General features: G+C 41.6%; 1 protein-coding gene across 1 annotated transcript in view; it reads right to left on the bottom strand.

Moving 5' to 3' along the window:
- The window catches only part of DARS1 (aspartyl-tRNA synthetase 1), a 42,023-nt gene extending 33,120 nt beyond the window's left edge, over positions 1-8,903 (bottom strand). Inside the window, exons 1-3 of the mRNA XM_086465318.1 lie at positions 8,832-8,903; positions 7,514-7,571; positions 860-952 (exon numbers count right to left, since the gene is read on the bottom strand). Of these exons, the coding sequence (XP_086321444.1) occupies positions 860-952; positions 7,514-7,571; positions 8,832-8,903 (223 nt within the window). The remainder of the gene's footprint in view (positions 1-859; positions 953-7,513; positions 7,572-8,831) is intronic.
- Positions 8,904-25,141: the final 16,238 nt, after the last annotated feature.

Genomic DNA, 25,141 nt, shown 5'->3' with positions numbered 1-25,141 from the left:
GTTTCATTTGTGAATATAATTTCTTTATGCTCTTTTCTTTCAACTCTCAGGAAGACAAGGTATTTATATCTCACTACAGAGCTGTCAAACATAACTGAAACCAGTACAACAGTTGTCAGCATCTGATGTCAACTGAAAAGGCCAAAGCCTATTTAAGTTTGCATATGGCAAACTGATCTCCAGAGAGAACTTCTGATTCCAGGGAAGAAATATGGCTGTCAGGCAGCCAAGTATGACAGCCCACACTGCTGAGGACCTATAAAAGGATTTTCCCTTTGTCTTCTTAAAGAAAGATGATGTTTCTTTTTTCAAGTTCAAATTGATATAATCAGATCCTGGTAACTGAAAGTAAAAATTCTGAAATTTTAACACGGTTTTGTTCCCTGTTGAAGAAAAGGTATAGTGAAAATATCCATATGCAGCAGAATAAATATGTCCTGTCTGATAATAGATACATTTATAATAAAAGTACATTTTACAGTAGAAGCTTGTAACTGTTTCATCTCACAACTGTTAAAAGCCAAAGGAGAATAACTGTATTTTAAAATGCCTATTATTTACAATTGTCCACACATTATTTAGTAATATCATAAAACCAAAATTTACATTTACTACAATGTAACAGTAATACCCGATTTCCACTCAGCTGAAAACAAAATTTCCTTTTCCCCTTTGGGAAAAGAGAGGCGGAAAAAAGGCCACTCAAAGTGAATGCTGAGTGAACACTGAGAAACCTGGTGGCAAAGTTTTCTTGTAGACAAGACGTAACTAACCGGTCATGAAGCCAAAATAAATATTCAGGTTATACTACCAATATGAGGAAACAAAAATAAAAACAAAAACCCTGGAAGCATCTCACCTTTAGCTCTGCTAGTATGAATTCTGCCACGAACCCAAACCACTTCGTCAGCCTTCTCCACTGTCAAGTCTTTTATTCGAATCAAAACTCTATCTGAATTACAGAAAAAAAAAAAACAACCCACATTTTAAAATAGTTTTGGTTTTTTTGAAGCAAAACATTTTTCACTTTAAACTCCAAATACATTTTCTATCATTATTAAAATTTACAATAAATCCAAAACACTGTCATTTTGTATCTACAGCATAATAGACATACTGAAAACACACAAGATCCTATTTCCTTTTTTAGTGAATTTTACTGGATCAAGTACTTTTAAATCAGTTTGAGCTTATTGTTTGACTTATATAGCAGGGTCAAACTGCACTAAAACAAAAGCAAGACTTACTGTAGTTCACAGATGGCAGAACCCAGCATGACTACACTATTTTTGATAGGACTTCACTGTGCTGCACTGTACTACCTGCACTTATTAGTCTGAATTTCTGCCAGCTAAGGGATATCTGCCCTGCTCCACTGTGTAAGGCGAGAGCTGGTATGTTGAGCACAGCAAAACAAAGGCTCAGAGGTGACATGACTATTCTCTGTATCTATGCAAGTAGGGTGAGTATCACCGTAAAGTGTTTATTACTTAAAATAAAGAAGAGAAAGAAACCACAAATAAATGTGCATTAGAAATTAAAATATTTAATTTGAAAAAAAAAGTTAGCATATTGGAGTAACAAGAGTATTACTGTGTAAAACCAGTAAAATGTGTTTTAAGAGAGAATCTCTGACAACCTGATCAAGCACTCATCAGAAAGACCCCTTCAAATTCTGTGTACCCCAGAAAGCTAAATAACAATAGGAATGCATGGTTTGGAAAGGACAGATTTTGAATAGTAAAGTAAAAAATAAAAATCATCAAGGAGAATATTTTTAAATAAATCAGGATTTTAAAAATTGCATACAACCACTATGAATTGCCAATATGCTGGCTGCATGCCACTATTCCTTGAAATGCACTTGTTTAATCATATTTTTCCATAGATTTTTGGCCAAATGTATTCTTTCGCGGTCTGAAACACTTATTTCTTACAGTGTCTACAAATCAGTTAGAGCATATACCTAGCGTTCCCTAGAACCTCAGCAGTTCTAACAGCTACACTTACTCATTTACAGTTCATATGTCGTTAAAAACGCTGCTTATTAGACAAAAAAAAATTCTCCAAGGGAGACAGTGATCCTTGTGGGTCTCTTCCACCTCAAGATATTCCACGATTCTATTATTCTACGATATGTAACACAAGTAAATTCACTCCCTTCATCACAGATTTCTCCCTTGTTTCAAAATAACATTAAATTTACTAAGACACTTCCACTCTAGACTGTTCCCGCCAGAACTTTTCCAAAGTTTGCCGAACCCTAGGTTACCATCTGCCGTTCTGGACTCCTTCCCTCTGTCCCTGAACACCAGTCACAGCTTGCCCTGCAAGCCTATTATTCTGCACTGGGAATTTTAGGGGGTTGAAAATGTTTATTAGCTTATGCTCAGGGCAATGTAGTTTTTTCTTCACAGACACACATCAAAACCAGAACAGAATGAAAGTGCACAGGGAAATGTGATAAAAAATCAACTCAAATATATTAATAATGCATGTGTGTGTGTGCATGCATGCACTGGGGAAGGGAGAAAGGGGAATAAAGATATCAGTTGCCAGCAACTTCTGATGTTCAAACTTTATCAGTATAGTACTATAGGAAGCATGCAACCAGCAGAACCCATAAGCTTCAGTATTTCTAAGAGTTTGACATTCAGACAGTTAAAATTACCTCAGTCAACTTAAAACTGCATTGTTAGAAACTTTAAACATTTCCCAGGCGCAAGCGTAAAGACAGAATGAAGTGTTACCCTTTTTATGGACCCTTAGTGTTTCAGGAACCATCCGCATTAGATGAATATTTTGAAAAGTCTTTTCGATACATAATGGTTCATGTTTCACCAAGACTAAACAAGACACCTTTAACACAAAAATTTTTGTATGATATGAATGATCAACAATTATTTTATCTTTTAGAAAAAAGGTAATAAAACGACATCCGAAAAGAGACATCATAAAGCCATTTTTTTGAAAAGCAGATCACAGAATCACAGCATGGCTGAGGTTGGCAGGCACCTCTGGAGGTCATCTGGTCCAACCCCCTGCTCAAGCAGGGCCAGCTACAGCCAGTTGTCCGAGATCGTCTTCTGCTTTTTTTTAATATCTCCATGGAGGGAGACTCCACCACCTCTCTGGGCAACCTGTGTCAGTGCTTGGACACCTCACAGTAAAAAAATGATTCCTGATGTTCAGAGGGAACTCTCTGTGTTTCTCTTGGTGTCCATTGCCTCTGGCCCCGTCCTAAGGCACCACTGAAAACAGCCAGATGTAACAACTGTTACGTCACCTTGTTTCCCTCCTTCAACACTTCCCAAATTTAGTCTTCTTTTCCTCTCATTTCTAAAATGCCAGTAGCTCATGACAACGTCTATGTTTGTTAGTGTAGGCAATCCTTTGTCACTCATTTTCTCTTATCCAACCAACATATTGCAGCTCAAATCTTTCCTCCACGCTCTCACATATCATTTCACCTTAAATTCCTTTCAGTTCATTTCTGTCTCTTCCATGATAAAAATGAAGCTTCTTGCTCTCACCTTTAAGGTCCTCCCACCATACTCCTCAGACTACTACCCACTTGTTCTTTCACAAATGCAAGCTATACTTACATTTTCTGTCTTCTTGCCACATAAACACTTGCAGATAACTAAATAATGCAAAAATAAAAGATGTTTTAAACTGTGCTACAGTGGCAGTGATGACAAGGGAACAACGATTTTAAGTGAAGTTCAAACAAAATGCTCTGTAAGTCTGAAATTACACTTCCAGCCCCAATTCTATATTTATGCTCTCTCACCTTCATTGCCATTCTGAACCATGTTTAAGGGGAAACTCTATTTTTTAATTTCCTCCATGTATAGCACAATCTCTTCTTCTCAACATATTAAATATCCTTGTCTTTGTCTCAGAACTCTAACCTCTTCTAAACATGGAAGGAGAGGATTAAAAACCCAAAAGCTTGTGTGGTTTATACAAAACAAAATCACTTTTCCACCCCCAGACCCCCATTCACATCAGCCTGTTTACTAAGTTCATTTATCTTGCGTCATGGAGTTTTGAACAGCACGATCAATATTTCTGCTGTCTCTGTGAAGTGCCAGCATCTTTACAATGTTGGATAAACTCAAAAAAGAGAAAATAAATTTAATAAAAAAACCTTAAAGCCAAAAGTAGTATAAGATGAAAGCAGCTTCCAGGGAGGGGAGATGAAAGTAATGGGGCTGAAGGGAGAAAAAGGGAAAGGCAAATGGAGCTTTACTAGCAATCATAGCCTCAAGCAGGGAGGAAAGACTTGAAGGCATGATGTAACAGGAAGCGAGAACATCTGATAGCCAGGGCAGCCAACATTAGCAGAAGAAAGTGGGCCAAGAATGAAGGCACAGGTGTACGTGAAGTCAGCAGAGCAGGGTGGAGCAACAACTCCATATGCAACGACTTTACGAGCATGTGAAAAGAGTTTTAATTTGCCTGCAGAGGAACAAGAATCTATGAGTATGGCGAAAGGACAGCAAGCCTATCCCTTGGAAAGGAAGAATAATTTGCTCTGGTCGCTCTAAGCCTTTTTATCCTCCCATGTCCAGCCAGTGTCCTCAGGACAGTGCAGCAGCTACTACTGCAAGCCTAAAAGTGACAGTGCTGCAGACATCCAACTGAGCTCCTACCCACCTCTGGGCTGGCTGTATTGTCTGTGGGCTCCGGTTACCAGATGGTATGTGGATCTGCACGTGTCATATCACAATTCGTTATTCTGACTTAGAAATGGCAAGTACCCACACAGACTTCAGAACCAAACAAAATTAATACAGTACAGACAGATGGGAACAACCGCGTTTGTGCTTCCCCGCCAAGCCCTGCCCCAAGCAGTAGCTCCTCCAAGAGACCCAATGCAAGCAGAATACTTTTGGGAAAAGCATCTATACACTACTGATGCCGAGTAGTGTACTACTCTCACTAGAGTGACTCACTCTCCCGTGAGTCCTTTGACAAGAGTTCTCCCTGGCTGGAACTACTGAATCGTTAAATAAGAGGGCATTAGTCTCAAGGAAGAGACTAGGCTGACCTCGGAACTTTTTTAATATAGGCATTTTGGTTTCTACTGTTACCTATTGTCATCTTCTAAGAAGCAGAACAGCAGGAGTGTTGTAGGTTGTATTTGAAGCCCAATGGAAAACCTACTCAATTGTCCATACACTGGCTGAAACTTTTTAAACGAGGATCAAGGGTCAAAGGGACAACAGATCTAAATAGAGTACTCAGCCTATTTCACATAATTTCTTGTAGCTTTTGCCATTTTCCATCTCAATACATTTTTTTTCTTCTTTTGAATATGAGACAGTTGGCAGGTTAGACTTTCTCCACGAGAGTAGTATTTGATCCACCATCTCAATGTGCCAGCCTGGGTCTCTCACACAGTTGTTTGCTGTGGGGTGTGAATCTGGCAGAGGAAACACAGCTTGCAGAAACTCTAGCGAGCCAAGTGCCAGCACAGAAGAGTGCAGGGAGAGGAGATCCAACAGGGCAATCTTTCAGCCTACAGTCAGCAATGCAGGTTAACCAGTCAGACGCTAACTTAGGAAGTTACCTTTCTGTTAATATTTTATCTTTTAGGTTGCAACTGCACACCAATTTACGGATTATTGATTACGCATAACATGGATGGCTGTGTTCCTGCCCCCTCCAGCAGTCATCAGACCCCTAGCCAACTCCTTTCACTCTGCTAAGCTGGCTAAACAAGTTGTTATTATTAACACGTTCAAACAGATCAGCAGAATACCCAGCACCAGGAACAGGGAGACCACAGCAGCCAGCAGTTGGGATGGCTTACCGTGCGATTTCAACTTTAGTTCCCTTTCTTTGACAGCTAGTATGCATTGTATTCAATAATGACTGTTAATACAATCTCTAGTGATTTTCTTGTCCCGTTATATTCTTGCCATAATGTTCCCCTTCAGTTGGTCTCAATCTATAATTGCTTTTGTGGCTCCTCCTCTTCCCTACATTCTGCATTTCCCTTCCTAAGGGATGCCAACTGAAACAACCATTCAGAGGAAAAAAAAAAAAAAAAAAATCACCTAATCACAGATGATGTTCCTTTTTTACATTTCACTGTGAAGTTACAAGAAGCCAGTCTGTTACCTTCCCTTGTGCCCACTCATGCACTGAATAATACAAAGGTTAGTATTTCTTGGCGTGCTGGTCTGGGAGATTATTCTCTAGCTGACAAACCTTTCTGAATCCCAATTCCCAGTAGAAAATTAGGATTTCCTGAATTCACAACGGTGTGAATAATGGTAAAACCCATAAATATTAATATATAGTATTAACGGATTTGGTGCTCATATACAGGAATAATGAAGGCTGCATAAGCAGAGAGACATCCTACTCAGAGAGAGAGCGCTGTTGCAGCGAGCCATAGCAGAATTTAGTGCAAACAAAGGAAAAACCTGACATCTCAGGACTTAGTACATTACAAATAATAATAATTTAATTTTTTTTAAATGTCAAACCTGCAGCGATGGACAGAGACAAAAGCTGACATGCTATGTAGGGTGTAGTCCAGGCAAGGGCAAAGATTGAGATTCCATAACTTCTCTGGACCCGGCTCCAATACCCAACCACACTCACAATCTTTTTTTTTTTTCCTTCCAATTGTCCTGGTCTGGCTGGGACAGAATCCCAGCCCAGCCATGCTGGGCAGGCCGTTAACAGTTTGAGTCAGCCAGGGCAGCTGACCTGAGCGAGCTACAGAGGTAGCCCATCCCATCATGGCATGGTCATTTTAAAGGGGGAAGGTCTGTGGAGGAAGTGGAGCTCCTGTGGGGTTCCTGCTGGAGTTTCTCCTCTTCCTCTGGCTTTTCCCTGCTCCCGAGGACTGCTCTCTTGTCAATTGTCAGTGCTGCATACTCATTTGGCTGATTATAACTCTGTCTACCTTTGTTGGTATTAGTGCTGTTTCATTAAATCTGTTTTCACTTCAACCCCTGGGTCTCCTCTCGTTTTCCCAATTCCCCTTCCTGATTGTTGAGGGGTCATTGGAGTGACTGTTATAGTTCAGCTCCAGATATAGGCTAAATGTAGACACTAATCAGAATTTCCTATGTTCCAACTTGTGCCCATGACTTCCTACCCCATTACCACACACCTTCAAGAAGCTGGCTTTATCTTCTCTACATTTTCTCATCAAGTAGTTTTAAACAGCAATAAGATCACCCCACAGCTTCCTCTTCTCCAGCTCCTCAGCTCCTCAAGAGATCCTGTGCTCCAGTTCCCTGAGAAATTTGGTGGCCTTCCATTGGACTGACTCCAAAATGTTAACGACTTGCTTGCACTTGGAGAGCCCAAAACTGGCCACAGCGCTCCAAATGCGGCCTCACAAGTGCCAAATGTAGTCAAATAAAAGGAAAGAATGGCAGCAGAATTTGCACTTAAACAAGTGCTGAAGATATCAAGCATGCAACTTATTTTTTCCTTCTTTCCCCCCCCCTTTTAAAACACCTTTTTGGTTTTTTTAACTGACCTGGTTTCTCTTGGGATTGTATCATTGATGACACTCCATATCTTTCCTTAGCATAATCCTAAAATGGAGGTGAGAAACATGTATCAAAGAAGCATACACAGAAAGAAAATAATTACAGTTAACTGAGATAATACAAAACAATTAGCTATATTATTAAAGTCAAGAAATTGCGTTTCAGACTCTTAGCAATACACAAGCGAGAGAAGATAATCACGCTGTGTTTAAAAAAAAAAAAATTCCAACAGAAAACACACATTAGACTCATTCTTTGCTACTCAGAAGTTAGTGTGAACACCTTTATAAAAAGCCTACTCCTGAAAAAGTATTTGGGTCCTACATTAGTAGATTCAGTGCTAAACATTTCCTTCCCATATTCAGGCACACTCAGAAATCCAGCAGATCACATGTCATTATGACAGCCTGACTGACTAACAACACCTGCTAGGTAAGACACAGGGCGAAGCAGTCTTTTCATCAAAAAGTTCACAATTCTAGTTACCCAACTAATCCAACACGTTTCCAAATAAAAAAGCCTTGGTTGGTTTATTTTATTCCATTCAATAAACGAACCTAAGTTCATTCTACTTTATGGGGGGTGGGGCTGTTCGTTTCTCTGCTTTTGATGAATTGTGGCCCATATATAATGTTATGGAAGCCACCTATAACGGGAACTTGTTACTGCTGATGCATTTTTGGCCTTTCAACAGCATGCAAAATTTTATAACAAAATGAAGTGATGCTCGTTATTAATCTTTTTTTTTTTTCTCTTGTTCTTGAAGAAATACCGGGCAACAATTGTTCAGCACTGATCTGAGATCTTCAAGTACAAGACAGAGACATCTGTCAGGCCAGCAGGAGCCACCAGTGCCCCTGCAGAAGCGGCCTGCAATGGAGCAGCGGCCCCCCGATGTTTCCGTAGGGGTCTGCCAAGGGGAAAGGGCACAGGGACAGGGCAGGGCTGTGCCGTTTCTCATCGCTCAAGCAGGGCCTCCGCCACGCGCACACGCGGAGATCGGACTCCAGCGGGGCTCAGGAGACGCTGTGTGACCGGAGAAGAGCCGATCTCTTCAGTGAATCACGAACTGACCGGTCCCGGCGAAGGAGGAGGTGGACAGGCCGGGCAGTAGTTAAAAGCCGCCTCTGCCCTCGGGCCCGGCCAAAACCCTCCTCGGGCCCAGCCTCCCCACCCCGCAGGGGACACTGCCGCCTGCCCCCTCAGCGCCGGCCCCAACCCCGCGCTAGGCCGGACCCTGCCCCTTCCCCCTCTCGGGACGGGCAGCCTCGACGCCGCGCCCGCCCCCTCCCTGCGGAGACCCACATCGGCCGCCGACGACTCTTCGCTCTCCGGGCGGCGGTCCTGGCCCTGGCCGCGGCTGGCGGCGCTCGGCATCCTGCTGCGGCCGGGGCGGCCCCTCCCGGCCCGGTTCGGCTCGGTTCAGCTCGGCTCGGGCCCCTGCGCGCCACGCCGCTTCCGCGCGACCGCCTCTCGCGAGAGCGGCGGCCGCGCGAGAGCGCCGCGCCTGCCCCGCGCCGGCCGGTCTATCGCGAGAGCTCGAGCCGCCACCCTGGGGCTGTGGCGCGCGGCGGGGCGCGGGCTGCCCTCAGCGCTGAGGGAGATGCCGCTTCCCGCCCTGCGGCGGGCGGGGCCGCTGTTCGCCGCCCCTTCCTCCCCTCCTCAGGAGGCGAGCGGCAGCCGCGACGGTCGTTTTCACGAAGCTGCCTCCGGCCCCGCTCTGATGCTGAGGCGAAAGGTGCCGTGCGGCAGCGGAGGGGTGCTGCCCTGGGCCGCGGCTCCGAGGCCGGGCAGCGGTGGGTTTGGTCCTCGCTGGCCCTTCTTCGCCACCTGGCGCGTTGCGGCCTGAGGTAACGGTGAGCTGTGAGGTGGCTGACTAATGTGCTGCGCTCAGCTCGGTCGCCAAACTGATGTACACTTTTGTTGTATGTTGCCGCCGGCCAGCGTGGCTTGCCAGTGCTTACCCCCATAGCAGTTCAGTGTCCTGTCCCCCTGCTAATCCCAGTGTTTATTACTAGTTCGCTAAAACCCAAAGTAGGTCTGATAGCTTGGGGAGAATGAACATTTAGTGCAAATCCAGGTGTTTCCCTCCAGCTGGGTGCTTAAATCAATGCTATGGTATTGAGGCCGGGGCTTGCTGCAGGTGCCAACTTTCAAATTGACAGAAATCAAAGTTGCAAGCAGCTGTTGAATCCTATGGCCGTAGATCGTTTATTTTGTGCAGGACGAGGAGGAGGAGTTAGCTGCCCTGATTCAAACGGCAATTTTGAATTTTCACATTTGACTAACTAATCCCTCTTGCGGTATCGATTAGAGTTCTTCATTTCCTGTCCTACAGTTGTTTATTTTACAGCACTTTGCACTGCGTTCGTTCAGCATCTCTTCTCGTGGGAATCCCCTTGCAAAGTTCCCCTTCTGCCTCTGCCTCAGAGAGTTTATGCACTTCACTGTAAGACCGCACAGCTTTCGCAAAATCCTTTCTTCTCATGCAAAACACTGTTGCAAAGAACTGAGATCCAGTGACAGAGAAGGCAAATCACAGTCAGTTTCCATGCCTCCTCACCACAAGGATCAAAGCTCTGATAGGAGGGCATCGTGCAGTGTACTTAAACGCTGATATAACAGTAACAAAACACGTGGGTTTCTTACGGTGTGTCAGTTGTGTTTTTTCTGTTACTTGTCACTTAGAACACAAGGCTGAGCAGAACCGCTGCTGAACCTTAACTAACAGACAGATGCAAATCTTGTGCCTCACCACGGAGCAGACAGTACCATCTGTACGACAGAGTGCTCTGTAATTCTCGGTGTTTCACTGACCTTGCTGTGAAATTAAATCAAAACAAAACAACCCTGTAACCCTTATTTTTATGCTGGGAGCCCTCCAATAGTGAATGAGTAGCATAATGAGTGTTTCCTCTGGGGCAAATAACCTGAAGTTGGTTCTGAAGGAAAAACCCTTTTACTATAATGAGGGTGTTAACAGAAAACAAAATATGGCCATTTGAAGGGCACTGTAGCTAATTATTCCATTGCCAAACTTTCAGAAGAAGCTTTTTCCAGAGTTCATGCTCTCAGGACATTTGTCCACAATCCCTTTGTCTTGCAGTGTGGAAGCAGGTTTTTTTGAACAAAAGTTTTACACTGAAGATAGAAAAATAAATTAATTTTAGGAAGAATGACTGACAGTAATTATTTCATATTTGGTAAACCCCTCAAAATTCTCCATTTGATTTGGCTCTGCCAGAAAAAATTATTTTGCCCCATCTCCCTAAATTAAGATAATAATCCACGACACGCGGATGATGTCGCTCATCTTCTGCACCTTCTGTTTCATTGCGCTGTTATTGAAAATCGCGTAATTGGGGCAGTACCTGCGGTGAACCTTGGAGTGATAAGTAGGAGCAAAGCTGGTGCTGAGCCCGGGTGGGAGGCGGAGGGGCTGGGGGACCTGCTGGGCGGCCAGCGCTGTCCCCTGGGCCCTCGCAGAGGATTACCAAATGGAAATGACATCACTCGCAGCCAATCCGGGGGCCCCGGGGGTGCAGCTGGATGGAAGCCATATTCCACTTAAGTAACAAGACATGACATACCATGTGCTAATGCTAAATAATTTATCCCTCAGGCATATAGTGAATTGCAAAGCCAAGCTGAGGCCTGGTCAACAGTTTGTAGTTTAAATTAAAACTGGCTTTTCCATCTTAAAGGGAGGGAGGGGGTTGTCAACTGTTGTGGTCAAAAACGGAATGCAGAGATCTGTTTTCTCTTCTCTTTTTCTGCTGCTATCATTTGATCTAATCAAAACACTTATTAGTGATTTGGGAGATGTACTCCACATCTCTCTATTAACATGCAGGAAAATCTTAGAGCAAGTTTTAAGTCACTGTGAGTAATGATATCCAATATATCCAATATAGCCTTGAAACTCAGGCATTAGCGCCTGTGATATCCTAAACTGAAGCTGTTCCAAAATTTGGTCGTATATGTATTTGTGTTACAAGCGTTATATGGGCGTTTCCATAGCAGAGTCATAAATATGTCTCGTTAGGAATCCAGAGGCATTTGCTTCTGCTCAGGCTGAAGATCACGCCCCGTCAGCCTCTCATCTGGGTGGTTTCAGCTGGTGTGGTGTTACCCACAGCATTTTGTTGCCTGCTGTTGGCTACTCACAGCGTGGCCTTTCCAACTCAGTGGTCCAGCTAAGCTTGGCCACAGCTTTGACATTCGTTGAAGTACAGTGCTGATTTTACTGAAGAGCTGCGTGCCACAGTGTGCTTTTAAACCACACTTCCACTGAAGCCAGGAGAAGTTGAAAGTAGCCAGCACCTTCCATAATCTGTCCTTTACAAAAATGGTGTCTCAAGCGTTCCTTAATCTTCTGGAGTACCGTTGGTCAAGAAATGACCAGTTAGAATATACACCGTGTTGGTGGGAAGGAGACGGGAATTGTCTTTAAGTTATTTTAGGGTAAGAAATTAAAAGGACCAAAAAGCCTATGGAATAAGAAAGAATATATTTACGCTATGTGTTTGGCTAGATAAAACCTGGAGAGCGTGAAGTGGTAGAGAGGTAAAAGAAGCACGTGAAAAAAATACAAAACAAATTGGTAGTGTCTCTGAAAGGTCTTCAGGGAATTCAGCTTTATTGCCACGATAGTACACTTTGCAGTGTGCAATTACTCGTTGTCATGGAAAGGGATTTTGAAGATTTCTCTTACTTTGGATGCTGCAAAGCATGCTTAATTTAAGTAAGAGGTTGCGTTTGAGTTTGCCTTTCCATATTTGTTTACTTATCTGAGTTCTTCTATGATTCTCAGGCCGGTATCCAAGTTGCCCTCAGGTAACAAAAAGAGAAAAAAAAAGCCACTGAAAAAAATGCAGCAGCAGCAGATAAAAAATGAATATATAATTTGGTTTTTAAGTTATGTGAGTTCATAGTGTGCATTCTGTGGTAGGGAAAGCTTTTCTATTAATAATGTTCAACCTTGGCAAAAATGCATTTTTGTAATTGATCGTTCTTTTTTTACTCAAACACTTGTACAATGAGTAACAAAGCCTTTGCATCTAAATCCAAGTAGGAGCAGAATTTGGCAAAACTAATTCCTTCCTGGATTTTCGCAGCTCTACTTCCTTTAGGAAGTTTTTAGTCAATGGGAAACAAAGGCTTATTGAAAGGATTAAAGTTACAACTATTCTCTTTGTTTTAGAGCTTCAATCACGGTTTTCCTCTAGTAAACAACATTTGCAATTAATAAAACTTCTAAAAAAACAGGAACTTTGGGGAAGTACGTGCTTATGATAAGCAGCAGGATTTCTTTTAACAGAACTCTATACAAAGGTGTAGTCTTTTTAAGTTAAGACAATGATAACAATTGGGTTTCTCAATGCATTTGGAAAGCGTTCCTTCTGATAAACACCAGCCGACACGCTCTACAGTCAGGGATGGGCAATCCATTTAAATGGGATGTATCTTGTCAACAGTTTATTGTGTCCCAAAATGATTTTAAATAGCTGCAAACAACTCACATTTCATATCATGCATAAACCCAGTAATCATGTCTTGCACAATGAAATATCTATGCCCATTGGACATACAGTACTGCATATATTTATGAACTATTACCCAGAAATTGTTTATTGTTTCCTTTATATGATGCTTGAAAAAGGCATTTGGATAGCATGAATAAGAGCACATAGAATATTTAATCTCTATAATTTATCTTTTATTGTTTTCATGTCATGAAATATCTTACGAATTTTTGTGTTTATGTCAGTTGTATTTTTCTTACTCGCTTTATGTGTTTACTCGCAAGGAATTATCTCCTGTCAGAGGTAAACTGAGGGAAACGTCGTAACTTTGTTGACGGCCCACCCTGGAGGGCAGTGTGGGGCTGCGGGATGATTGGGACCGACTGTTGCAGGAGACATTTCATGAACAGCTCAGCTATTGTTCTCACCCAAGTGTCCAGTTCTTTTTCTGGGGTGGCTGGTGTCCAAAGGGTGCTGAAAACAGCAATCTGGAGGATAAAGGGACTGCAGTTCTGACTGGCCCCTGAAGCGCAATCACATTGTTATTTCTTACATGCCATTTCTCATTTACAAAGAGCATCTCGAGCCATTGTCCTTCTGATGATAATTTTTACACTTTCATCTCACACGTAAACAGGTTTTTTTCAAGTAAATGTTCCTGTGAATGAGGAGTATCTGTGCTAACCTCTAACCCAGAGTCAACTTCTGGTGAAGTTATAAACGTTTAGAAACAGAAGGTTTTAATGGGAATCCTGACTCAGACTTTATTTCAGCAGCAGGAACAGTGCTCTGTTATCAGTAGAACGTGAGTCAGGCACCAACAATAAATGTGATCTTTGAGATCGTCCATTAAGAGTAAATGTTCTTGCTGTCTGAAACTAACCAGAAACAGAGACGAGTCATCTAAGTGACTAAATGTGACACAGAGGATGTTAAATACTATTTTTCAGCCATTTTCCTACTGCAATTATGAGCTAGTTTGTACACAAAGTATGTTATTAAGGGTGCTACACCAGACATTCTGCATGTATACGTTGAATCAGACTGTGAAGATAGTCACACAGAAATTTGTAGGTTAGTGTAAATGGACAGACTGATTCCTAGAGGAAATAAGCGTTAGCATGAGAACAACAGCTGAACTAAAATCCCATAAGCCAGGAAAAACAGCTACACAATTACACTAACAGGTGGTTGGTTTCAAAACAAATTTCAAGGTCTGACAGCTCTGTGCACCTGCTTTGGGCTGATTTCTTTTAAGGACTTGAATTTGGCATGAACCATTGACAAAAACCATAATTCTCTGTGTCTGAGAAAAGTCATCATTACCATACAGTGATGATAAACTACTAAAGCTTTCTAAAAGTAGTGCTTAGCCAAAAGGTAATATGGGTCATTCTGCACACTCTGTCATTATAGCTCAAGCTTTTCTTTACCAGAGAGCTTCAGGCAAACACTGTTAGGATCAAACCTCTCCTTCTGTAAACTGAGATAATTCTGTCTCACTGGAGCGGTGTGATTTGAATCAGGTATGACTTCAGCCTTGGCCTTCCCCGTCGTTAGGAAAATCAAATTTCATTTGATAGGGGATATCGACAAAGATATTCAGCAAACTCTATTATAAAGGTTGTACTCTTTCTCCTAAATTTCTTGTCATTGTTAACATTTCATTTGAGGAGGTTTTTTCTTTGCTTGTATTTGTTCTCAGCTTACAGGCATTATTCCTGAGTTTTGGACAAAAGAAGAATGGTCGTTTTTGTTTTGGGGAAAAAAAATCAAAACATTCTTTTATCGTTTACATGTCTGTACTGGTGGTCCTTTACGGATGGCTCCCCCATGTCAATAAGAAATAGTATAAATCTTACATTTGATCAGAACAGAATGATAAATGTAGCATTTTGGGCTGAGGTTACTTAGTTTCTACAGAATGGAAATGAGATTTTCAGAATGGTCTAAATAGAAATTCAAGTTTCTCCAATTTTCAAGCAGTGGTATTGCATATACATCTCTGTAAGATCTAGGCCTTCATTTTGAGCCCCTCATTTTGCAAACCTAACATGTCATGTTTTTATGTGATGCAGTCCTGAGTTCTAGAAATGTGTTTTGTTAGTTTCTTCTGGAGGGAGCAGGAGGAATATGGTGCTGATTTTCAACTCTGAGCAACTTGTGTGATTAAATGATACACACACCTACAGCCTAGTACTGTTCTGGAGACACCAGTGTGTCCTGCACACTGTGCAAACTGCAGCTACTTTTCACTGATGTACTTCCTCTCTCATCTTACCTATTGGGCAAAACTTGTAGGCAATTATAAACTTTATGGTGTTCAAGTTTGTGGGGAGCGCATACGGAACTGCTAGGTTAGGTCTTTACCCTGCTGCGGGAGTTTCCCCTCTACATTTTGCTGGTTTTTTGAGACACAAAATGGTGAGTATATGGTTCACAGCTGGTACCAGAGAAACAGATAAACATTAACCTGGCACATCCTATCCCCTTTTTACAAACGAAAATGCAAATGTACATGATAACAGGTTTTTGTTTTAACTGTCCTTCATTCAGGATGACTAAATACATTACCTGACAGCAGGGAGGGTTTTTTTAGCTGAAGATTCTGTTTCTCAGACCTTGATAGATTACTCCTTCTTTTTGGATTGTAGAGGACATTCCTGTTAATTTTGCTTGGCTACTGTATATGATTTAACGATGCGACTGTCAGGTCGCTCCGTTAGTTTTTCATATTTTTGAAGTTACATTCCAGATTCCATGACCCATAGACTTGAACCTGTCTAACTGGAAAATAAGATATGAAAGATAACTAAGTTACACCTTGTGAAATATTCTTGAAATGTACATCTTTCAATTTGCTGTATCGGTTATCCAGGTTTGCAGTGGTTTTGACTTTGTTGTAGTTGTTCAGCTAATAAAGACTGGCATGCCCTGGTTTTTGGTTGTCAACTTAAGGCAGGAACTAGCACAAAGCCAAAACCTCAGCCGCCTTCCTTGAGGAGGAAGAGTCAGCAAAGCTGAGCATTAGGTTCAAGAACTGGGTGCAAGGTTTTATCACTTGAAGGATCAATAGAGAAGATCATGTGGATGAAGCAGCTGAGGATCTGCAAATTTTTCCTAATGAGTATCTCACAACAAGCCGAGGGCAATACCAGTGGTCTACCAGTGAGCTAGTAGAGACTGGCTGTCTACAGTGCTGTCTTAAAGGGTAGCTTCTGTGGTAACCTCCGTTTACACCAAATTAAGTTCAGTGCGAAGCCACACCCTGAGACTGAACTGCTCCTATAAATGCCTCCCTGTCCATTTCAAAATCCTCCAGGTAGGTGAAGCTCTGCCATGTGTTTTCTGTGACCTGGCTGACCTGACTTGAAACGTGATAGGAAATACTCTTGTGAGCAGACGGCATAGATAAGGGTTAGCGATTTCCACTGAAGTGTGGTGTGATGAACAACTGAGAAAGAGCCAGTGGGCAGTAGCTTGTACCTTACAGCCGCTGCAAAGGCATGTTTGTCTGTAGTGTGAATCATTCTGAGAAGATGTGCCTCGGGTTATCTGCATTTGGAGAATGCCACTGTGCTGCGACTAACCCTTTCTTTATCCAGTATGAAGGCTGCTTAGAGTGGTGTTGTATTCGAATGTATCAGAAGATTTCAACCTGCTATAGTGTGATCCTTTGTCATTTTCTTAGAATGTGGCTGTAAGCTTTCCAGAAAGTCAGGATGTCTCAGGAGTTAGCTTTGAATGCTTTTCTCAGAGACCTGGCTGTTGAAGAGTGCTCGGATTTTAAATTGAAAGATTTGACCCACTTTGGAGAGGAAGAAGACAAATAGAACTGGAAGTGGGAAGGACACCTTTAATAGCACATGAACTACTTCTTAACAAGCTTTACAATTACTTTGTTTCTTCCTCTCCTAGTGCTGTAAACATGACTAGCCAAAGGAAGAGCTTAGAAAACAACTCAAGGAAGCTACAAAGTCTGTTGAGAAAGAAAAGAAGCCAGCTGGACCGGTTAGTGTTAAACATAACATTTTCTAACAGTTGCAGCGGATTAATTTCTCCACATTTCTCAGTAGCTACACATCACATATTTTGAACTGGTACAGTGAAGCAAGTGAGGACATTCTCATACAGAAAGCTCACTTTTTAATGCATAATAATAGACTGGGTTCTATTTGTAGTTTTCCTAAATCCCTGGTAAATAGACAGCTGCTTAAGCCAAGGTTGAACAGAAGAGGAAGATTTTAATACATCCTTTTTTCACCTGGAGTTCAGCTACTGGGCTTTCTGCTAAAAGAGACCCTCTCATTTTTCTTCGTTTGGGCACAATTACTAGAGCAGGCAGATTTGTCAGTGAATTGACAAACACATGGGTTTTTTTACACAATGTCAAAATTCTGAATCTCATGCTTAGAATGCTGTATTGTTTAGAGGGGATGTTGAATTGCTAGTGGTTTGTGATATTTTATATTTGAAGAATCAAGGAGATGGGATAATATTGACAAGTCACATGTTAAGCCTCTTAGAATAAGTTTGTAGATATCAAATCTGACTTTTGTCGTTTGTGATAGCTAAAAAAGGTGTAGGACTAGGAGGTACAGTGGGCGAATGCAGGTGGTATACCTGTGTCTGGAATTTGAAGTAACCTTCATGTATTTTCAGAGTACCTGTTGCCAAGGTCACTGTAAGTTTGTGTGGCATCCATGATCCCTGTCCCTCCTTTGCTAATTGTGCATGAGTAGAAGGATGAGTCGCTCAGACAACATGCAGTGCCTTTGCTTCCCAGGGTGGTCTGCACAAGCATTTGCACTACGTGCAGTGCATAGTGGGAGGATGTGATATTTCCTGGCTCCACGATCGCTTTCCTTTCCCTTTCGTCCCTCCCCTGGGCAACCCCTGTCGGTCCTCACAGCGCATTAAACCTTGGTTGCAGACAAACACGGTCATTTGGTACCTGTCAAAGGGCAGTGGTAGGGGCAGGTGTTCCTGTCACTGTGTTCTACCTCTTGCCACAGTATTTGATCTCTCTCACTCAGTATTTTGCTGCATCCCATTTGAAGTCTAAGAGACATCTCTGATGTAAATCAAAGGATGTTTACTTTTCCTGTTGTGTCTTCAAGAGCCTGATTCTCCTTGCATACGCTAACTCCCATTTGTAAACAGTACCTCTGTCTCCGTGGTTGGTTAGGTTATTGAACTGCATTTCTCATTCTGTACTTCGTTTTTAGTTTCAGAAAAGCAACCTATGGCTCTTTACATTAGGAATCAAGGGAAGGTTCTGCTGGAATACGCAAGCTGAAATGTTACTGACAGTAAAACCAAAATCCTTGTCTCTGTTAAGGTCTTGGATGTGTTTAGAATATAGTTTCATCCAGAATAATTTATCTCAAATTGGAGGGAAATTTGAATTCTGAGATGACATCAGGAGAAGTTTAAGTCATATGTATGCACAGCATGAACAAAAGAAAATGGTTCTTTATGACAGACAGCAAAGCTGAGCAGTTAGGGAGAAGGAAAATGCAGATTTTGCAAAGGGAATACAAAAGGAAAACCTTTTGAGCAGTCGGTGTAGCAAACAAGAATAATAATAATAGAGACATAAATGCGGCAAACAAGAAAGGAGTAAAAATATGTTGTTATATTCGCTGAGCTAATTGAGCTAGAATTGCCTTGGTATCATCTCCTGTCTTGTACTTTGAAATTAAAGTCCATTAAACAACAAAAATGAGAAAAATGCCTAATAAACTAGGTTTGACTTTGAATGTTTGAGCTGTGAAATGCCATTGTTTCATGTATTTATTTGTTTGGATGTTATCTACAAGTGGTGACTGATTTCTTCCTGTACAATATCCATTTGCTACCACTAAAGAGGGATGGGACATTCAACCTTTGTCTTCGGAATGAGAAAGTAAGTTGTACATGCAAGGAGAACAGATTATCTGTGTTATTGCTTTGTCTATCCCAGCGCTTCTGTATGAAGCTCTCAGACTTTGTAAGTTATAAATGTCATATAACTTTTTCTAGAGTAGGTTGAATAACATTTTAAATTATGGTCTAGTGATAAAAGTTAAAGATGTAAACTGAGGTTGACATAGAATAGCAAAGGAAAATAATCTCATTTTAGCTCGCTCTGTAGGTGGTACAGTGCTCTACGCAATCACTGAGCCGTTACTTGCTCTCTGTCCTTCGTTCTCCTGTGCTGAGAAGCTATTAGTGCAAGACATAAATTGTGTCTGTACCATATTTCTGTGGCTAACTGGTCAGGAATCAAATTTTTAAATTGTTGCATAAAGCTCCTCAGACAGCTCTACAGCTTCAAACAATAAAGCCTTCTAAAGCTTAAGGTTTTTTCAATCACTCGTCTCTTCTCAGACACAGTGTTGCTGTTTTAAAGGCTTTTTGGTTGATTCCAACTCCAGGACACATTTTTCTATGCAATATACTGCTTCAAGCCCATGGATTTGTAATTAGTAGAGAAACTGCATTCATAAGGCTATTCACCGTTTAAAGCATCACAGTTCAAGCTTAAGAGACAGTTCATTACAGCAATAATACTTCTTTGTCTTCACTGCAGTTACAAAAAGTGATTTTTACATGTTGTGTGTATTTGATTCAAGTGCAGCCATGGTCTCATCATGAAGCCCGTAGCTTTCTTCTGTTCTGTTTGTTTGTCACAAGCCACTTTCTGCTTAGGTGGTTAATTGTAGGTTTGCATTGGAAGAGTGTTGGTTCTGGCTTATTGTCTCAAAAGCAGTGGCTTTAAACCGAACAGGATATAGCCTGGAATAATTTGCAATCCTATTGCTTCCAGTAACCTTGAGAAGGCTCATAAAAATATGACTGAGCTCTGAAGAGATGAATGGCGAGATCTTATTACAAATGGGAAGAAAAACTTTCTGGCCAGAGCAAGCGATTAAGCTTCGTGTCACCATTTCCAAACAAGATCGAAATGATCCCTAGGATTTGCTTTATCTATTACAATCAGTGTTTTAGTTTGTTGTAATTTTCCAGAAAATGTATATTATATATTTATAAATTTATTCTTCTTTTTTCCTTCATTGTGAACTTTTCCTAGTCTCAGTTGGGCTCTTCTCCCTCTCTTTTACCCCATGTCTCTTTCCAGAAATTCCTCTCTTGATTTTCTGAGTTTCTCAGGAATGCTCTTAGGCAAAAGTTCTCAATTGTACAAAGTCAAATAGATTATCTTTTTTTCCAAAAAAAAAAAAAAAAATTTCTTCTTTCCTTCACAGTCTTTATATGTTTTAGCCAGCTTAGAGAGGTATTGCATTTAAATGTATGCATCATTAGTGAAGATCACTGTGTTTACAACTGAGAGCAGAATTGGCTTAAAGTCTGCTTCAAAAGGAAATTGAGTCGGATCCCGCAATCCCGACCTGTTTCCCTTTCCAACAGCAATGAGCTGAATCAGAAGGGAACTAATGAATTCTGGTCGATTTCCTTCAGTGCACCAAAGCTCTTTAAACATGGACTGAAGAAGGGAAATGAAGTAGGATTAGTCCATTTCCCTTTGAAGCCAGCTGTGTGTTCACAGTGCAAGTACTGGAACACTATTTCACTTGCTGCTTTCTGGCTGTGGGCCAGACTGTAGTATCATCTTGGACTGGTGCAAGATGTGAAAATATGTAGAGAAACACATAGACAGTGAGTAAGAAATTGGTGTCCATATGGCAAATTGGCTTGTGTTGGTATTCTTCAGTTCTTTACCTGTTTGGCACATGATCACCTAATTATTTTTTTTCGTTAGCTTTGCCATGGCCATAAGCAGTTCTGGGGCCTTATTTTCCCTTTTTGATTGACTTAAAATGGGAGTGTGAATTTTTAATGTAATGTTAAGACATTTTGTTGTTTCTTTGGTGCTATTAAAGTTGTGGTTTTGAGGGAGAAACGTCCCACATGTTTCATCTTAGACAGCGTGTTTGGGGAGGAAGGATGTTTGAGGAGTTGTATAATACTGGAAGTTGTGTGTGTGTGACTCATGCAAGTGCTAACTATTGTTCTGCCTGTGTATAGCACCTTTCTTTCCAGAAGGTCTCGCAACATTTTGTAAATAATGTGATTCCCTAGCATGTGAAACTCCCAGAGAATGAAATATCCTTTTGCTCCAAAAGGAAGACACTTCACCACTCCATTTGTGTTTAGTGTTGCAGAACTATGGCTACCACCCAGCTGAACAGTTCTGATCCTTTCTGTAGGAGATAAGCAAATGATAAGAAAAAGATAGGCAGAATCTTGCCTACAGCACTATACATAAAAAGTACACTGGAGCAAAAAGTGACTGCAGTCTTGTAAGTACTGTGCCATGGGGAAGAACTGGAACAGTTGGGCTGGGACCTTTCTTCTACAGCACCACTGGATCTCTGTGTCTTACAGAGTCTTTCTTATAAGTGTCCACATACACTGACCCTGATCTCACCTGTTACAGGGTGTCTGCGATTTCCGTGTTTTTCCATGCCACGCTGGTTTTGCCTGTTTAATTACAGCACATTTCCGAAGTCATCAACTAAGCTGACAAATGTGCTGCCCTGATGGCTCGAACGAGACCGAAGAGGCATTTACCGGTATGGCAGTGTCAGCTGGAGGTTATACGTTTGTCACAGCTTGGGCTGACGTAGCTATGCTGGCAGAAATTTGTAGTGTGGTGCTGACTCTAGGGATCAGTGGGTGAAGATTCTTGGCTGCCCTTAAAGTAGATGCGCACTAACCGAATTAGGGATTTGTAGATTAGGACTGGGACTTCAGGCTTGGTCCAGAAGTGAGAGGAGGATCGGAGGAATGAATGCCCAGTGCACCAGAGCAATATCAGACTCTGTCAGGCTGAATGCAGTGCAGCTTCTTTCTGAGGGTCACGTTTGCTTGCAGGTTGAGTGAGCTGCTGAGTTGGTACCAGAACTGACAAAAGGCAACTAACGTAAGCGACCTTCATATTAAAAACGCGCTAACAATACCTTTAAGAGAGCTAGCAATAATGTAAGGAAGCTTGCTTCTTATTCTGACTGCTGGTTTTGACCTAATGATAATACTGTCTGTAATAGACAGTGAAGGATTGTGGTTGCAGAGCTGAGTTCAAACCACAAAATCTGAATCTGTATGGGCCTGCTCTTTGAAAAGATTAGGCAGTCCAAATCTAAATCCATGGATAAAGCAGTGATCTTTCTTCAGGCTGTGGAAAAACCAAAGGAATTTCTTAGTTTGCTGTTCTTTGTTCTCAGGAAAGCACAGTGAAAGGAGGCAAAATAAGAAAGGCTATGCTTGCATTCCTAAAGAGGCCCTTCAAAAAAAAAAAAACCACCCAGGCAATAGAGAGTCAGGTAGGAAAAGATGAATGGCCTTGGGAATTTACATGCAAAACTGCCCTTGTGGGAGAGCTACAGGAAAGCTTAACAGATCTCCGTAAGTACTATTAACTCAGCCAAAAGCTAACAGAAAATTGTCAGTATTCTACAAAGCCCAGTGCACAGTCCCGAACGCATGCATGCAGATTAGACATGCATGACTTCTGGGGGCCCTGAGTTGGGAGGGGATGCACCCGATCAGGAGAGCGGGGAAAAAACAAACAGAAAAAAAGTGCAGATAATTCAGTACTCCCTAACCCTCTACTCTGGAGATGTTCCCTTTTGTATCTGACACAACAGAGGTAGAAATTAGGCCACAGCATCGCTGGAGCAGACGGGCACGCTCTGTCTGTGCAGCAGCAGCATGTGCTGCTTTTCAGGGAGTTGCCTGGCAACGGAATGCTGTCCGCCTGAGTAACTGCGGGAGCCCATTGAAACCCACCGGCGGGCAGGGGAAGGGAGAAAGGAAGAAAGAGAGGAGGAGGGGGGGAGAGTGAGCTCACCGGTTTGGAAATTTCTGGCAGCAAAGCGAGGACGCTAAGAATGAAAGAGGGAAAACAAACGAGGAAAGGGGAGAAAAACTCTTGCTATTCAAGAGTAAATCTCTCCAGAGATGTCTAATTTTATTTCATACCTATCAGAGAGGAATCTAATTTCACTGATTTTATAGAACACTTGAGGGTGGTCACACCCAAAGAATATATTACTTGTGATGTGTAGAATATGCATCTTCTGACAAGCAGAAAGTGCTTGTGGAAAGGGCGTACACAACCTTACTGCAGGTAATGCAACTGCTTCCCTTGTATCGCACTGTGGATCGCTGGGCTTTGAGGCCAGCACGCTCAGCTGCTATTAGCCCAGCGGGACAGGACATGTGAGCTGCTATAATGACGTCATTAAATGCTGTGCTGAGGTCTGGATCTATTATAGTGACCAACAATTAGATTGCATCGTTGTGCCAAGTGACTAATTTCTATTAGTGTGGGAATTAGTTAAATATCACTTCATCTGGGCTTTTAAAGAACCTAAGGGAGTCAAGTGTTTAACTCTCACTGAATTTCAATTGCATATCTCCCAGGGAAAATTAATGAGCTGAGTCTTACGAAGCCTTGCTCTTTCCAAAGGAGCTTAAATTTATCGTTTGTTGTCCAAGTCTTTTATTCTCCTCATTTATAGATATGGAGTATTCATTTTTACATGCAGAAATGTTTATCAGTAATTTCAGTTATTAACGGTTTGGAAATTTGGAGCCCTTGCTCTTACAGAAGAAGCTTTCAAGTGATTCCCACTAAATTCTCTTGTCAGAGTTGCAAAGTAAATGATTGTGAAGACGGACATCTTGACCACTTGAAGAGTTAACAGCTCACTGAACTAAATGGTTACTTCTCTCAGAAGTCAAGATCAGATTCAGGAAATGAGCGCTGAAACAGCCTTCACTGGAGGCTGTTGCAGTATGCTTTCTTAGTGAAAACCCAAGCCCAGGAGAAAATACTGGAATTAGTTAAATATCCAAACAGGAAATGCTGTATTAAATCAGACCAATATTCCATCTGATATGAAGCCAATTTTTGACAGTTACCAGAAGCACAGGAAAATGGATTATGAATAATTTTGAAAAGGATTGCCTGTAAAGGGAATCTCTTTCAAACGGTAATCTATTGATGGTAGCATTATTTTTTTTAAATGTAAAGGTTAAAGATAACATATGTCGGTTGGTTGTGATTGGTCATTGTGAGAGTTCTAGAAGAGCTGTCAGTCCCTACAAACAAATGCATCCGTTATAAGTTTGAATTATTTTTCTACAGTGATCAATTTCTGCGGTGCGTGCTATCAGGAGCTCTGCTCGCACTAAGTTATTCAATCTTGGCTTTTCCTCCAGGTATGTATAGGAATCCAGCAAACATTATGAATATGCTTAATATATACAAATTAATTGCACAGTCATTACTGTGCACATGAGACTGGTGAGATGTTAAGGATTGAATGTACCCTCCCAAGAACAGGGATATGCTCTTGTACTGTCCTGTTATGTGAAGGCCACTGTTGTGCAGCAGCCGAGCACTTTTGAATTTCAGGAATGACACCAACAGCCTCAGGTGGAAGCAGCATGGGGCTTTTCTCAGTTACATAATTGGCTGATGATTTATGGTGAGAGCAGAGATTAGGAAACTCTTTTTGCAAAAAGTACCCAAAGAATGGGGAATAAAATTTCTACTTTATCTGAAAAAAATCTGTCCAATGAGGTAACAAACCCAGACAACTATACTTTTTTTGCATCATGAGGCATGAAAAGAAGATATAACAAAATAAAATGTAGATAAAGGAAATAATTTTGTTTCCTTCAGAAACCAGAATGTAAATTACTGGGGGGTTTTGTTGTAATTTAATAACTGTTGTGATCTTTTTAGAAACAAGTTAGAATGTCTGGGGAGAACTAACTGTCCAGGTAACGGGTGGCTGTGACAGTTACAGCTGCAGTTTATAGGGCACTGAAAGAAGCAAATCTTTTGGGATCAAACACCCTGTGTACTATCCCTATGACATTCATACTTTAATTCAAATGTGCAGTCTTCTGGGGTATTTTTTAGATTCTATGTTGCTGCTGTCATCAAGCATATCATTCCTATTATTCTCAGTTCACCGGGTTGTGCAAGAAACAGTTTTTCTCCCAAAGCTCAGGAAATGAGCCATGTTGATTGTGCATCAGAGAATACAAGTGAAGTTTAGCTTTATGTTG

This window comes from Leptosomus discolor, chromosome 5 (genome assembly GCF_034619465.1).
Source record: "Leptosomus discolor isolate bLepDis1 chromosome 5, bLepDis1.hap2, whole genome shotgun sequence".
NCBI classification, from domain to species: Eukaryota; Metazoa; Chordata; class Aves; order Leptosomiformes; family Leptosomidae; genus Leptosomus; species Leptosomus discolor.
The sequence above is the reverse complement of the archived record's forward strand: the minus strand, read 5'-3'. Positions and strand labels throughout refer to the sequence as shown.